General features: G+C 44.1%; 1 protein-coding gene across 2 annotated transcripts in view; it reads right to left on the reverse strand.

The window, feature by feature from the left end:
• The window catches only part of FANCM (FA complementation group M), a 2,552,324-nt gene that overhangs the window by 1,579,196 nt on the left and 956,266 nt on the right, over positions 1 to 16,862 (reverse strand). For both annotated transcript variants that reach the window (XM_044074265.1, XM_044074264.1), the window contains exon 5: positions 13,177 to 13,308. In XM_044074265.1, the coding sequence (XP_043930200.1) occupies positions 13,177 to 13,308 (132 nt within the window). The remainder of the gene's footprint in view (positions 1 to 13,176; positions 13,309 to 16,862) is intronic.

Here is a 16,862-nt window from a genome sequence, read left to right on the forward strand (position 1 = left end):
AAGTCAAACAGTACCAGATATACAAGGTCTAAGGACCCAAACTTTATCTGCGACTTAAACAAAATATGATGCAGAGACAGATACAGCCATGTGAATCTGAGTTTATTATCCAGTTTAAGCACACCCTAGACTGGTGGACGAGGACTAGGAAATTTACACCAGGCCTGGCCACTCATGTCGCTTATGGACAAAGGTAGCTTATAAATTCCCGGTCCTCAATGTCCTAATTTGGATACAGGGAGTCATTATTCTTTCAGGAAAACTTGGCTAAGCTTAGAAAGGCCCCATGGGTTGTTGGCCTACTAACTATCTATTAACCTATGAAGACTCAGAAGCACCATGGAATTGAACTGGAATGGGGAGACAGAGATGAACAGGAAGAAGGCCATCAAGAGAGAATGAATCAATGTGAGACTGCAAACCATCAATCACATTTGGAAATACAGTTGTATAAGAACAAGTGCAGAGAGTGGACTTTTGTTGACTCTGTTAAACTTGTGAGAGACTAAAATGCATTTGCCTCACTTCATGTCATTAAAGTTTGGAAGGACTCTGAGCGGAGGGGAGAAGGAAGGACAAAGGTAAGTAAAACAGTGCTTTCTTAACAGTATTTCCACAAAACCTTTCATAATATAAATTTCATATTTTATAGTAAAATATTTTTAATTATTCTTGTATGTGATAAAGTTATTAAAGTAAACAGATACCTTTTTCTTTACTCTTCTCTTTTTCCCTTCTTTGGTATTAAGAAATGTAGGCATTACAGAGCAAAAAGAGAACAAAAGCTGGACAGAAACATAACAGGCTGGAATCTTGATTTGTTGAGGTGGATGTAAAAATACAGAGCACAATATATGTAGAGCTGATGCCCTTTTCCTTACTTTTGCATAGGTGAATGTCTGGATTAAGACCCTTGGTTTAGTCAAATAATAAATTCGAACTGGAAACAAGTAAACACGAAAACACCAAACATAATGAAAACATTTCCTTTAGTAATACATGTGCCAGCTGGACTTCATTTATCTTTTTTTCTCTTACTTTTCCATGGAGACAAGGACAGCAATTAAAGACAGAACACCGTTTTCTTCATGGCTAAAAATTTATGATTTCTGAAAGTAGACGCATCATTTTTACATCTGGGGAAGTGGAATAAAGATTTAAAAAAGGAAAAGACGCCAATTAATTTAAGTAGAAGCACAGGCATAATATGCTTAGCATGGATAACCTCAATTTCAGGTTAACTAGGGCCTGTGTTTGCAGCTATTTGGCACAGATGTTACTATTAGGAGGGTTAAACTTCATTATTTGAATATGGGTGTTCATATTAAGTTAACAGATTATGGGTAGGGTTTTTTTTTTTGAGGGGTTTTAGTAAAACAAAACATCTTGTAAAAAGTGACAGGTTTCACTGTTAAGAAAAACTGTATAAAGGATTAACCTGCCAAACATTGAGTGCATGATTCAGAAAAGCTAGAATTAGACATTTAAAAAAGTTATCATGCATAATAGGTAGGCATAATGATGTTTTACCATAATGGCGACTCTTTCCATATTAGCTTGGGATGTTAATAGTCTCACAGGTATAGACAAAAAGGAAAGAATAATTAATTATATTAAGAAATGCAGAGTACAAATACCAATGCTAAAGGAGACACATTAGGAAAGTACAAAGTATATTAATTTGATAAAGAAAGGATTTCAGGATGGATATTATGCAGAATGTGAGGGACAAAGGAAGAGAGGAGCACTTACATTAATTGCCAGAGGAGTTCCAGTAGTGATAGAAGAGGGAAAAAAAGATAATAATGGCAGATTTACTGGCAAGGGATGAGGATTAAACTAGTATATTTCTATTCTACCTAAAACTGCTAGTTTGAAGCTTAAATTGTTTTTGGGAGAAATACACAGCTTTCAGCAGGGAATATTACTTGTAGGTGGGAATGGAATTTGATTTGCAACAATGAGAATGTACCCGGTGAGGCCTAGAAGGGAAAACATAACAAAAGAGGGTAGATTTCTGAAGAAATTTATGAAAATATTTGGTATGAAAGACGTGAATTCAGTAGAGAGTTTACATATTATTCCCCAATGTACAATAACTGGGCTAGACTTGACAAATTATATTTTACAGGAACATGTCCATTTAATTGAGAACTTTGATACGCATCAAATAACTATTTCAGATCAAGCGCCGATAATTACTTACTAATATAAAAATGTATGGTAATGAGATAAAGATGAGACACTGCTGCTTCCCCATTTACTTGTTAAAAAGAGAGGAATTTATGGAATGGGTAGTGTGAATTATTAGGAAAGATAGAAAGTACTCCAGACGTTATAGTTAGTGAGTGGGATAAAATGAAAGAGGAGTTTAAAAATTGGGTAGAAATAGAAGAAAAACAGACATGATTAAGAAGTAATATGAATTATTTAGAGGGCTGACAAAGGTTCAAGTGTTTCAAAATAATGGGAATTTCACAAAACAACAGGAGGAACAATTGCAAACTGCTAAAGAGAAAATAAGTGAGTATCTAGAGATATGCAAGGGTTTAGAAAAACTGCTGTTAAGCAATTTTTTTTTTATAACTACTGATCACAAAAATGTTTGGCACAATGACTTGGGCAGCAGAAATTAGAAAGGGTTGCTGCCAAACTTGGGCAGCCTACAACAAGAAAAAATATCCTATACAGGTATTAGAGATATTTCAGAAATTTTATGAAAATTTGTATAAAGCAGGAAAGTGGGAAAATCAAGAAAAGCACAAGCAGAAATATTTATGGAAGACTTGCATGCCATGGTTAGAGGCAGAGAAGGCTCAACAGCTAACAGTTAAGAAAGGAAGAGATGAGATAAAATTATGTATAACCAAGCTACAGGAACATCTCCAGGAGAAGATGTTATTCCAGTGGAAGTTTGGAGGGAGGAACATGATAAAAATCTGAAACATTCTGTTTAACAGTATTTTAAAATGAGGGGAGGCACCAGCATCTCAGAAAAAAAGCTGTGGTGCCCAGAGTCCAGCTTTGTGTGGGCCCCTCTTGGTTTTTAGCAACAATTGTGGGGTGTCGGTGTCTGCTTCGGCTGACAGAGTGGCAAGGATGATGCCACTGTTTTGGATGTAGACCAGTGTTTTTTTTTGGAAGAGGCAAATACATTTGAAAGCACTGGTGGAGTGGCTGTGGTGCAGGGGAAGGTGGGGGATTCTGGGATGCATTTGATGCAGTGTTTAGGAGGGGTTGACCTTGTTTGCAGATGATGTTTTGTGTCTGGTGGAGCCGGAAAAGTTCATCTCAGCATTGTGGAGTGTTCTGGGATGGTTCCGGGTTTTTTCGGGATATGGAATTATTGAGGATGGAACAAGGGCTCTGGTTGTGAAATGTGGGACCATACATGAAATGGTCCAGTGGTGCACATATTTCTGGGGACATGGTAGACTAAAGTATTTGGGAGCATGGACTGAAAAGGATTTGGTTGTAGTGGCTAGGGATACATGAGACGAGACCAGGTAAGGGATGGTGCAAGGACTGGGAGACTGGAAGCTCTTGCCTGTGAATGTGGATGGAAAGATGTAGGCGGCAGGGATGTTTTTGGTTCCTTTGGTTTTGTACATAGGTCAGGCATGTTTTTAACAGCCGAAGGAGAAGTTGCAACAGGGATTAATGAAAATTTGGGGGAGTTTTGTTTTGGGAGGGCAGGAGTCTGGTGGGGAGCATTGGTCCTCCTGGCGAGAAGGTTTAGATTACCTGCTTTGAAGGGATGTTTCTGAGCTACATAGTTTGACGCTCTTGTACATGGCACATGCAGTGAGCTGCAGTATGAGGTGGAGAGAAATAGTGGTAAAGCAGAGCAGTAGTTCAAGAAATGGGGAGAAAATGGGGTTTTGGACGGAAATCCTTGGGGAGAATGGCCACAGTCATGCAGACTATTATATTGATGGAGTAACAGAAAGTATACTGACAAATGGGCCAACACGGGAGTGGAGAGGGGAGGTTCTGCCGATGGGGATGGCTGCATTTAGTGGCACAAAAAGTAGGCATGAGGGGGCTGGTGTTGGGGGTGGGTATTTGGAGAAGGAGGTATGGTGGAGTGGGAGGAGGCAGACAAGACATTTGGATCATGGGCTTGGGGTTGCCTTCCTTAAAGTGGATTGATGTCAGAGTGCAGAAAGGGAGAGAGGGATGGGGGAGTCCTGAGTGGAGGGCTTGCACTGGTTGAGATTTTGACTGGATCTGGAGCACAGGCTACTACTGAGGTGAGAATAACTGGTGGGGGATAGTAAGTGTTGTATGATGGGGGAGTCAATTGGAGGTGAACGGGAGGAAAGACTGGGTGTGTGGTTCACAGGGAGGATGCGTGCATCTCCATGGCAGAGTCTCGTGGATTTGGGATTTTTGCCTGGAGGTGTCTGCATGGATACTTTTGTATCCCAGGCAGACTCCAGGTAGTTTTTCCTCAAGTAGATGGCAGGTAATGGGGAATGTGTGGTGAGTTGGCAGACTTTGAAGGTTCCCTGCAGAGTGCTTGGTGAGTGGATGAGTGTGGCTGTGGGGAGGTGTTCTTTTTTCTGAGCTGGCATGCAGGATTTGGGTTTCCTGGACACAGGTGGGGCCTTGGTGGGTTTGGTTACGGTGGTTGCCCGGAGGGCAGTTACCGGAGGCTGAGATCTGGACCAGTTGTGCTTCAGGTGGTGAATGTTGTGGCAGAGATGGGGAGATGGGATCTTTGGGGGGGGGGGTGAACTGCATGGAGAGGTAATGAGGTTGTGGGAACGGTGCATCTAGAAGGGTGTTTTTGAGGAAGGATGGAGTTTAGGTGGGGGCAGGAGTTTAGGGATTTGCGTGTCATTGCTTAGTTTGTGCATAGCATGTGTTGCTGTATGCCCTGTGTTGTTTGTGGGTGTGAACCTGTTGATGTGATTTGATTGCTTTTGTGTAGATGTGGGCTTGCCTATGTCACAGGTGATGATTCGGTGGCGGTATCTTGGAAAAAAAACACTGACATATGACAATGTGACAGGCACTGATGTCAGATTGCCAATGTAGGGTCTTTGATAACGTAGCTAAGAGCACACCAGGATGCGTGCATCTCCATGGCAGAGTCTAGTGAATTTGGGATTTTTGCCTGGAGGTGTCTGCATGGATACTTTTGTATCCCAGGCAGACTCCAGGTAGTTTTTCCTCAAGTAGATGGCAGGTAATGGGGCATGAGTGGTGAGTTGGCAGACTTTGAAGGTTCCCTGCAGAGTGCTTGGTGAGTGGATGAGTGTGGCTGTGGGGAGGTGTTCTTTTTTCTGAGCTGGGATGCAGGATTTGGGTTTCCTGGACACAGGTGGGGCCTTGGTGGGTTTGGTTCCGGTGGTTGCCTGGAGGGCGGTTACCGGAGGCTGAGATCTGGACCAGTTGTGCTTCAGGTGGTGAATGTTGCGGCAGATATGAGGAGATGGGATCTTTGGGGGGGGGGGGGTGAACTGCATGGAGAGGTAATGAGGTTGTGGGAACGGTGCATCTAGAAGGGTGTTTTTGAGGAAGGATGGAGTTTAGGTGGGGGCAGGAGTTTAGGGATTTGCGTGTCATTGCTTAGTTTGTGCATAGCATGTGTTGCTGTATGCCCTGTGTTGTTTGTGGGTGTGAACTTGTTGATGTGATTTGATTGCTTTTGTGTAGATGTGGGCTTGCCTATGTCACAGGTGATGATTCGGTGGAGGTATCTTGGAAAAAAAACACTGACATATGACAATGTGACAGGCACTGATGTCAGACTGCCAATGTAGGGTCTTTGATAACGTAGCTAAGAGCACACCATTATAAGTAAGAGATTTATGATTAACAATACTTAAAAAGGGAGGTTACAGAATTTAGTTATGAGAAATGTTTTAAATTAGCATTAGGTTAAAGACAGTGACACTGTGGTGGTTGTAGAGAGACTTGATATGTTAAATTACAGATGCAGCTTTTACCTAGATGAGATCAGAATTGAAGGGGAAACAAAAATGTTAAGGTTATGTCATTTCTTTCCATAATAAATACAATCAAATTGACTAAGTATTCCCGGGAAAATACAGAAATAAGTTATTAAAATAAAAGGAACAGTACTACATGGATAAGATTAATGCTGTTATTAAGAATGATAAGAAATGTATATAATGTGAAATGGAAAAAAGTTTTACCAATATAAAGGGAAGAAGATATTTTTAGTGATGACTGATCAGCCATTGGAGTTTTATGCATAGGTGCGCCATGCATGTAATTTGCACAAGAACATATGAAGTTAGTATCCTTTTTTGCTTGTATGATCAAAGAAGAGCTTCTTCAAAAAAAATCCATACATTGAAACAGAGTTGATCGTTCATTCACCTGTACCACTAAAGAATCTGTCTGTTCCCACACCAAGTGCAAGGCTAGTAATGAAGATGCAAACCAAAGTACTTTGGTGTGCCCAAGTACAGCATCCACAATGAGAAGTTATGTACCTACCATAACGTTCCATGTTAGTTCTCTTCTTCTCGCCTTCTTTCTTGCTGGATGGGTTCGGAGCCGATCCTCAGCTCCAACTCGGCCTATACTAAAGCTCGAGAGCTATTTTTACCGGCTCGAGGCTACCCTGCATCCCACAATGCTAGGCGCTAACTACCCAGATCTCGTTTGATAGATAACACCATAGCAGTTCTGATCACAGAACAAAGGAGAAAGAGGAATACCTATATATATAACATACCCAGAAAAAGGGCAACCATGGGAGTCCAAGCTGGGATTAAAGAAGGCCCAGAAAGATCCTTTCGGTCTGTCCAGGCTAGGGGTTGGAGGGTGGGACGCAAGAAAGAAGGCGAGAAGAAGACAACTAACATGGAATGTTATGGTAGGTACATAACTTCTCAATGTTAAGTTGTCAATCTCGTCTTCATTCTTGCTGGATGGGACCGCATCCCTAGCATCTCAGCCCTGGGTGGCTCAACGGAACAGACTCTTGAGGACGGTGGAACCAAAGTTAGCTCGGCTTCTGGAGGCCATGTCCAGTTTGTAATGAGAAATAAAGATATGAGGAGAGGCCTATGTGGCTGCTGCACAAATGGAGTCTATAGGTAACCTAGCCTGAAAAGCTATTGACGTAGCTAAGGTTCTAGCTGAGTGGGCTCTAGGTTTTGAAGGAAGTTCTTGACTCCTCAGTTCATAGATGAAAGTAATCACAGAGGCCAGCCATCTGGAAAGGGTTACTTTGGAAACTGGAAGGCCTTTCTTCCCTTCCGCATAAGACAGGAAGAGCTGCTCAGACTTCCTAACTTGCTTGTTTCTATCCAGGTAGTAACGGAGTTGACAATGAACATCCAAAAAATGCAACTTTTGTTCCGCTCTGTTGGAGTAATTAGGGAAGAAAACTGGGAGATCGATAGTCTGGTTTAGATTTGCCTCAGAAGATATCTTGGGTAAAAAAGATGGGTTAGTTCTGAGAGATACTCTATCTTTATGGAAAACCAGATAAGGAGGATGAACGCAAAGGGCGTGAAGCTCTGAGACTCTCCTCGCGGAAGTTATGGCCACTAGAAATAGAGTTTTCCATGAGAGTAACTTCAAGGAACAGGAAGCCGCAAGTTCAAAGGGAGGGAGAATCAAAGAGGTTAAAACCAGATTCAAATCCCACTGTGGTGGGGGATCTCTGATTGGGGGCTTAAGTAAAAAGATACCTTTAAGGAAGGATTTACAAAGTTTATGGGACATAATAGTGGAGTCCGACAGGCCAACATGAAAATTTGAAATGGCCGCTAACTGAACTCTGATAGTGGACGAAGAAGAACCTGATTGAAAAAGTTCAGCCAAGAAATCTAGGACTGATTGGATAGGTGCCGTGAAAGGATCCATGTTTCTAGTCTCTGCCCAGAAGGAGAAACGTTTCCATTTGCTAGCATAAATCCTCCTGGTAGAAGATTTGTGGGAAGCTAGAATGATGTCACGCACCAAATGGCAAATAAAGGGAAGCCTGGCTAAGGTTGGATGTGGAGCAACCAAGCTGTGAGGTTGAGAGAGAGGAGGGAGTGGTGCAGATCGCCCAACTGATGGGTCAAGAGGTCTGGCACTGGGTCCAGATGCCAGGGCTGCTCCAAGAGGTAACGATGCAGGAACGGAAACCAGATTTGTCGAGGCCAGTAAGGGGCAATGAGGATCATTGTGGATCTCAATGCGGTAGCTTTCTGAATCAGCTGTGTGATTAATGGAAAAGGGGGAAAGGCGTACAGAAGACCCCGGGGCCAATCGTGGACTACAGCATCTCTGGGGAGGTGGCCAGGAAGAGAGTGAAGAAGTCGTGGCACTTGCTGTTTTGAAGTGTTGCGAAAAGATCGCAGCAAGGCTGACCCCATCTTTGGAAAATCTCTTCCACTACTGACTGCTTGAGAGACCACTCATGCGGCATGAGAATGGCTCTGCTCAGCCTGTCCGCTATTATGTTGGACTTCCCGGGGATATGCGTTGCTATCAGAAACCGCTGAGAAGAGATGTGCTTCTCAACACAAGGGGTAGGACTTGGTTCCGCCCTGCTTGTTGATGTACCACACTACGAACATATTGTCCATCTGAACTGCAATAGTCCCTATGGGAAGAGAGTCCTGAAGGGCTTGCAACGCTAAAAGTACTGCTCTCATCTCCAGGACATTTATGTGCAGGTGGCACTCAAAAGGTTGCCATGTGCCCTGGACTGTCCTGCCCTGAAAATGCCCCCCCCCCACCCGATCAGCGAGGCGGCCGTTGTCACCGTAGCAACCGGGGGGGGGGACAAAGGGTCTGCCCTGAATGACTTGAAGGGAGATCATCCACCAAGACAGGTGTTTCTTGCATGATTGGGTGATTAAAATGCTGTGTGAGCTGTTGAAAAGACCACTGGGAAAAGAGCATCCACTGAAGGATCCGCATGTGAAAGCGAGCTAGGGGAAGTAACGTAATGGCTGCAGCCATGAGACCTAAAGTCTTCAGTACAAACCTGGCCTGGATTCTGTTGCTCTAAAGAAGGATGTGAATGTGTGCGCGAATATCTGAAATTCTCTGTGCGGTTAGTTTTGCGGACAGTTCGGCTGTGTCCAATATGACGCCTATGAAAGTAATAGACTGACAAGGCAGACTTTTCAAAATTTATGGAGATACCTAGCTCTTTGCAAGTTTGAATGGTGTAATCTCTGGACTGAAGACGTTGACGCCTGGTGGTGGCGGTAAGGAGCCAGTCGTCCAGATATGGAAACACCTGGAATCCTTGACATCTCAGATGAGCCGTGACCACTGCCATGCATTTGGTGAACACTCGGGGGGCTGCAATGAGACCAAAGGGCAGTGCCCTGAACTGGTAGTGACTGGCCCCCAGCCGGAAGTGGAGAAACCTCCTGGGGTGCCTGTGCATCTTGATGTGGTAGTACGCATCCTGAAGGTCTATAGAGCACATCCAATTGTCCTGGCAAAAAAAGGGTAGAATGTACTGTAGCGTGACCATCCGGAACTTCGTTCTTTGGACAGACCTGTTTAGCCTGCTGAGATCCAAAATTGGTCTCCAGTCCCGTCTTTTTTTTGTACCAAAAAGAACTTGAAGTAGATTCCGGATCCTTGCAGGTCTGCTGGGACTGGTTGGATGGCTCTTTTTCTTAGCAGTTTTGAGATTTCTAATACTGCTTGTTCTCTTAGACCGGGTGGAACATCTGGAAGGGGTCTTTTTGGCTGTGTTGGGGTGTGGGCAAAGGGAATTTCGTAACCCTCGGATATGATTGACCGTATCCATCTGTCTTGGGTGAGGGAAAGCCAGGCTTCTGGGTACAATGATAATGTTCCCCCGACTGCCTCTGAAGGCGGACAGTCGGGCAGCATCTCAGAGATGCTGGAAGGGCTGGCCAGAGACAGCTTCTCTGGTACCCTGATTCTGCAGACCCCCTCTGCCCCTAGGGCGGGGTCTGTTATTGTTCCTCCCCCCTGCCTCTAGAGAAGAACTCACCTCGTGCGTCAGGCGCGACTCCCTGTGGTTTGCGAAACCACATTTTTCCACCCTTCTGATCCTGAGGGTATGGTCTAGACGGGGTGGAAAAACGGACTCCCACGGCAGAGAGAGTCTTGCCATCCTGTTCGCATCTGGTCAAAGTATCCTTCACTTGAGGTCCGAACAATGCCGAACCATCAAAGGGGGAGTTAGTGAAGAACGCCTTGAAGGGGTCAGCAAAGTTACAAAGCCGCATCCAGGCGTGACGCCTTAAGGCCACGCCTGTGCCTGCAGCCCTACTCGCCCCATCGGCCGCATAGGAAATAAGCCGCATGGAGGAGTTAACAATCGAGTTCAGGGTTGCCAGCTGGGAGTTGATTTTGTCTTGAGACCCCGCAGCTGTTGGATCCTGTAAAGTATCACCCATTTCTTTGAGCATGTCTCTTTGAAGGAGGGTGAAATTACTTAAGTAATTCAGCGACCGCATGGTAAAGTTGCTGAAGAAAACATCCGCTTGCCGTACCTATCCATAGTCCTAGATTCCTTATTAGAAGGATGGATCGGTACTGAAGGATCAGCCAGTTCCTTCTTAGTGGCCGCCACCACCATGGCATCAACAGGGACACCCTTGGTTAAAAACTGCTTATCAGAAGGGGCTGTGATAAATTTTGAAGGCCTCCGTGGGGTAGGTTCCATCGTGTCAGGGGCCGTCCATGTCTTCCGCGCCACCACTTCTATGAGGGGGTCAAAGGGCGGAGACACCCAGGAGGTGGAAGGGCGAGAACCAAAAGCCTCTAGGTAAACAGACTCGTCCTCGGAAGGACTGAGGGTAGACCAGTTCCCTCTCTGCTTGAGGATCTCAAGGATGTCAGAAAAAGAGACGTCCTCAGAGGGACACCGTGGGGACCCGTCCGACTCATCCAAGTCGGTATCGGATGTGATGGACTCAGGAGAGTCCACATGCTTCCTCTTGCATTTCCTTTACCAAGGGGGCGCCCCTGACAGATCAGGGGAGGCCTCGGAAGAGGAGGATGCTCCCAATGGGGGCACCTGAGGCGTTGGATCTCTGCGGTTGTGGTCGAGAGGATGGGTAGAGACCGTAGCAGGCACAACAGTGGGAGGAGCTGAGGGAGCTGACCGAGGAGCAGGCACAGGGGCCAGTACACTCCTCATGACCTCAAAGGCACCCTTATCAGACAGAAGGTCCCCGCTCCGAAGAGATAAGGACCCCTCGCGGCACCAAGAGGGACGGCTCCGAGGCTGATGTCGGGGCCGAACTCACCTGCGCCGAGGCTCCGAGAGGGAGAACGGGGTCGGACAAGGTTCCGATGCCACTCGCCCCCTCGGAGCCGACGAGGGAGTCCCGGCACCCGGATCCCTCCAAGGATGGAACCATGGAAGAGATCGGAGCCGACGACGGAGCCGAAAGGTGTGGTGTCGGCTCCGACGTATCGACGGTCCCGGCTCCCACGAACTCCAGCTCCGAGCTCAGAGGAAGAGTCGGAGGAGGAATCGACGATAGAATGGGGATAGCCGCTGTCTGTTGAGAAGGGCCCTGAAACATCTGGGCCAGTGCCTGCTACTTAAGGAGTCTGCTAACCACCCTCTCGAGGTAGTGTTCCGAAAGCCTGGAAGACCAAGAGGAATGGGACCGATGGCTCCGCTCTGAAAGCAAAGGAGATCTCTGAGCCGAATGGACTGACTCCAAAGGAGGAGGCCTGGAGCGCTTACGGCTCGCAGACGGTTCTGACGCAACGATCGAAGCCGACTGAGTCTTGGGAGCATCGGCTCCAGCCGGAGCCGACGTAGGAGCACTAAGAGCACCACTGGTCGAAGGCTCGGTTCTTGGAGCCGACGGTTTTGTGGGCTTCGCAGGTTTGTCCAACGAAGACTTGGTCGGGGAACCTTCGGGTTTCAACAAGCCTTGTAAAATAAGCTTGCTTCTGCGTTCCTGCAGGACTCTTGGACTGAATGCATGGCAGACAGAACAAGAGTCCTGCAGGTGCAGAGGGCCCAGGCAATAAACACAAGAAGTGTGACTGTCTGTCAGAGACATCTTCTGACAGCATGAGTCACACTTCTTGAAGCCTGAAACCCTGGAATCCTTAGACATCCTGACAGGAATGACAAGTCACACACACACACAAACAAACACCCACACTCAAACTTACTCAGTCTAGTCACACACGCACACACAAAGACTGAGACTATTTAGACTGACAAATAGAGAATTTTAAACTAAATTTAACTAAATTAAACTTAAGATTAAGCTAAGATTTAAACTAAAAATTAGCCCAAAGGCCTAGTAATCTACGGAGTGGGGTAGGTAACGAGAAGTAGTTAGAAACAAACCCGAAAGGGAACTATCTAAGGTGGGGATACACTAGAGGGGTAAAGTGGATCTAATAGAAAAACTATTACTACCAAAGGGAAGAACAAAACCTTACCAGAAGAGATTTTTATAAATGTAACCTAAGAGCAGGCAAAAACGCAACCTCGCAGCTGAAGCGGCAAACGATATATGGATAGTTAGTGCCTAGCATTGTGGGATACAGGGTAGCCTCGAGCTGGTAAAAATAGCTCTCGAGCTTTAGTATAGGCAGAGTCGAAGCAGAGGATTGGCTCTGAACCCATCCAGCAAGAATGAAGGCGAGATTGACAACTTAACATTTAACATTTACAACCCCAGCAAATGTAATATTCAACTTGTAAGCAAAGAGCATTAGGAACTCTTCTATAAACAGGATTATTTTTGAACAAGGCATTAAATTCTGAAAATTAAAAAAATTCCTTAAGGCCATTAAGCATACCTCAATATTGCCAAACTCAAAATTCAACCAGCAGTGAAATACCCAGACTGAATACTGTATCAGTGTAAAAACAAAGTATATTCAGTTTATCAGCCTTTTTAACTGGAAGATAAAAGTTGCCTATTTATTAAAAAAAAAAAATAGTAGTATTAATAACACATTCAGTGAAACTTTACCAGGTGTACATCGAAAGCTGTACAACATATTGTACATAAAAGGGTACTGTGGGAGAGCTTTATCCTTCCCCACATACACAGCAATTGTTAACTCAAAATTATTGCACTTTAGAAGAACGTGCAAATTCAGTTAGTTAAAAATAGGTTTTCAATGTACAAGTTAATGTTCATAAAACTTAAGTTTTGTGCTATGCTTCAGCTTGTTCCTAATAAAAATACATCCAAAAAAGATTTTCAAGGTAATTACCACTATATTTGAAGGTGGATTTTTTCTGAACTGATCTCGGGCCAGAATAAGTTGATACTTGGTCATATTTGGGACGTCCTTGCGAGGCATTACATTCATTCGAGTCAGACGACTGGTGAATGCTTCCAGAACCTATAAATTAGCAAAAAGGAAGGCTTAACACAGGAAGTAAGCTTTTCTACTTTTCTGCTGCAATGGAGTACCTGAAAGCTACAGTATTCTGTCCTTCTGCTTAACATAAAAATCTGTTTTAAAAATCTGTTTCTGCTAAGAACAGCACAGACTTGTGCAAAACCCAACATGTCCATAACACAGAAATTAAAATGTACACGTTTTCAATTCAAGCAAAAGCAATAGTAGGTTTACAGTAAGCTAGCTTTACTCCAGCCATTTCTGATGGCTACAGTTCACAAACTATTCTGTGGACTTCATATGCTTTGGTTGACCCAAAACAATAAAGGTGATTAACAACAGCAAAACAAAAGTCTTGCAATAAAACCTGGTAATTTTAGCACAACATACATCAGCAAGAGCAAATAACAGTAACATCACCAAATCTGAAAAATGATCCATTAGTTGAACACTGCATGAAGGTAAATGTTCGGAGAATCTATTCATTTTCAGTCAGTTACGCTTCTTCACTGACATGATGCAAATCACAAATATTTTTTCTTTTTTGTAACATTAAATTTAGATCATATGTAACAAACTAATTTCATTCTATGGAAAAGCATGGTCAAGTTCTCTGGACCAAGACTTACTAGCAGATGTTTTGCTGGTAGATTAACCAAAGGCTGTTGACTCTGTCACAACGGAGGGTAAGTTGAATTCTTTACCTAAATCTTAGACCAGCAAATATGTTTATACATTGTTAAGAACGACTGGCCTACAAAACATTCACTATGATAATCAAATGCAAAATTGTGGACAGTATGACACATGAATTTGTGTGCTGCAGTGACATGTTTTAGTGCCAGTATTATTTAACTTTTTTATGACAAATAAAAAGTAGTAAGTTGGTCTGCATGAAAAAAATCTGTATATGACTGCAAAATATAAAGTATCGTCAACATTTTGGTATAGTTTCTGTTTACAAGAAATGCACTGATCAGTTAAGTCAATAAAGATTTTATTCCTTGAATGAAAAACACCCACATTTATAGCCAATTATTCTCTCCAATTATAGGTTCATAGGAGGTTACTAGGTCTAATGGACCTATGGCTTTTACAAGCCTAGCCATGTAATACCCGTATTTCTTAACTGACCACTGTTAGATGGCTTGACTGTTTGCAGAGCAAATCTATGATCAGCACTGCCTGCCCCTGTCTATGAGGGACATAGGTGCCACCCAGGGGTGAATTTACGGTCTCCCATCCAGTTGTCCAGGTTGTGCTTAAATAGGATCATTGAAGAGCTCTGCTCAACGTGAATTGGGAGCTTATTCCTGGGTAGCGGCGGTCTCTGGGAGACATACCTATCTCTCCACCATGTTTTAAGACACAGGCTAGGTTGAGATCACCTGAGAGTGACTCTTGCCCCATTTGATTTGTAGATATGCGGCATTTCCATTATGACAGGATCACAGACTGCTCTGTAGGCCAGGCAAAAGTCACCTCTCAGCAGCCTGTAGGACACAATAGTACAACGACAGGGCTTTGTCTTTCCATGTAGGTCATGTTTTGGAGTCCCTGAATTCCCCTGGTCAGGGACCTCTTTGGTCTCTCCAGCTGCTGTGTCTGGTGAGGTACATGCAAAAGAAAGGAGCACTGTACTCCATTAGTGGTCTGATGAGGGCTGAGTACAGAGAAGTTATGACATCTCTGGTTTTGGATACGATGCTCTTACTTATGAGGTGTACAATATAAAAGGATTTCCTTACCATTGTGGACACATTGTGATCTAAGTTTAGACTGCTATCAACTTATGTTCCCAAGTCATGCACCACTGGGTTCGACCTTGGAGGTGGTGCTGCCTATATATTTGCAGGGGCTACCTCTTTACCAAAGGGGACAACAACGCACTTTTTTCCATTTAGTTTTAGACCGTGGCTTTAGCACCAGTCATTTGTCTGTGTTAACCCATCCTGTAATATGCTAATATCTTTTGGGAACTTAATGATTGCTCCCAGTTTGCACTCATCTGTGCATGCGTCTATGTAAGAACATTGAAAACTGCAAATATGGAACGACCAAAAGGCCGAAAATGCCAGACCCGCTATTGTGGGTGGCTGTGCCCCTCATACTCCCTGCTCTCTCTATATATATCGAGGTCTGGCATTTTTGGCCTTTAGGCCGTTTGACATTTACAGTTTCTGATGTAGAATAGGAACCCTCTGCGAACCTAGTAAGCCATGGGCTGTCTACTTTCACCTGGACTTCCGAAAACTAGATTCCAAAGAGGCCCAGCAGAGAATCTTGTGGTACCCCACTATTAATTGTTCTACAGGTGGAGGTGGAATCCCCAACATTGATTGCATGGATTCTTTCGGTGAGCCAGTTGGCTACCCATCTAGTGACATAAGGATTAAGCCTCAGCTGGGAGAGTTTCTTGATGATACCAGAGTGGGGGATTGTGTCGAAAGCTTTGGCTATGTCAAGATAGACTGTATGCACTGCTTTGCCTTTGTCCAGGGTTTGGTGACATTCTCAAAGAAGTCCACCAGGTTTAGTAAGCATAATCTACCCTTAAAGCCAAAATGGGTTGAGTCAAGAGTTTGAAGGTTGCTTATGTCCTTGTTGATAAGGTCCATGATGATTCTTTCCATGGCTTTGCAGATAAGGCTGGTTAGGCTTATGGGTCTACAGTTCCCAAGGTTGGTTGATGTATCCCCCCTTTGTGCATAGGGATTACATTTGCTGTTCTCCTCTCTGCTGGAACAAAGCCAGTGTTCAGGCTATGGTTAAAGAGAGTGCCAAACTGGATCTGCAATGTCATGTTTTAGGTTGTTTAGTAAGCAGTCTGGGATGTTATATGGTCCCATACAGGCAGTGCTTTTGGCCTTGGAAAGATGGATATGACTTGCTCACTGAAGATACTGGGGAGAGGACAGGTGTCAGGTATGCTTTTGGTATGGCTGGTGGGGACAAGGGGGTGAAGTTTGTGCCAAATGTGTCAGCTAACAGGTTGGCAGTTTCCTCAGGGTCAGTGTATTACCATCCACTATGCATTCAGCACATAACTGAGTATTCCCTTTTAGATTTCAGACATAGCTAAATAATGCCTTATGACTGTCTTTAGCTAGGGAAGCTAATTTAGTCTCATAACTAGCTTTAGAGGACTATACCAGATACCTCATTTGCTTGTTCAAGCTGTGGAGGATATTATTTCTCTGCCAAGTTCCCTCTTGTTCTTAGACATCAGTCTTTTGTTATATAACCTGGTTATTCTCTGGGTCCACCAGGGTTGGCTTATTTATATGGGAGGACTTGGTTTTGATCATGTCAGGTACAGCAGAGTCAGTGCAGTTGTTTAAGTGGTTATACAGGGTGTTTGTATCCTCCTCTGCATAAGAGTCATTGTTGGCTGTGTCAGCAGGGTGCTTGAAACTTTTCAAACCATCACTTACTAGGCTATAGTTTGTTTTGGAGAAGCTTCTCATTTTTATCACTCCTGTGGCGGTGTTAAGTCTGATCATTACTTCAAATGAGACAAATTTATGGTCCAACCTTACTAGGGAGGGCAAAAC

This window comes from Protopterus annectens, chromosome 6.part0, assembly GCF_019279795.1.
Source record: "Protopterus annectens isolate FY-2018-M chromosome 6.part0, PAN1.0, whole genome shotgun sequence".
Taxonomy (NCBI): Eukaryota; Metazoa; Chordata; order Ceratodontiformes; family Protopteridae; genus Protopterus; species Protopterus annectens.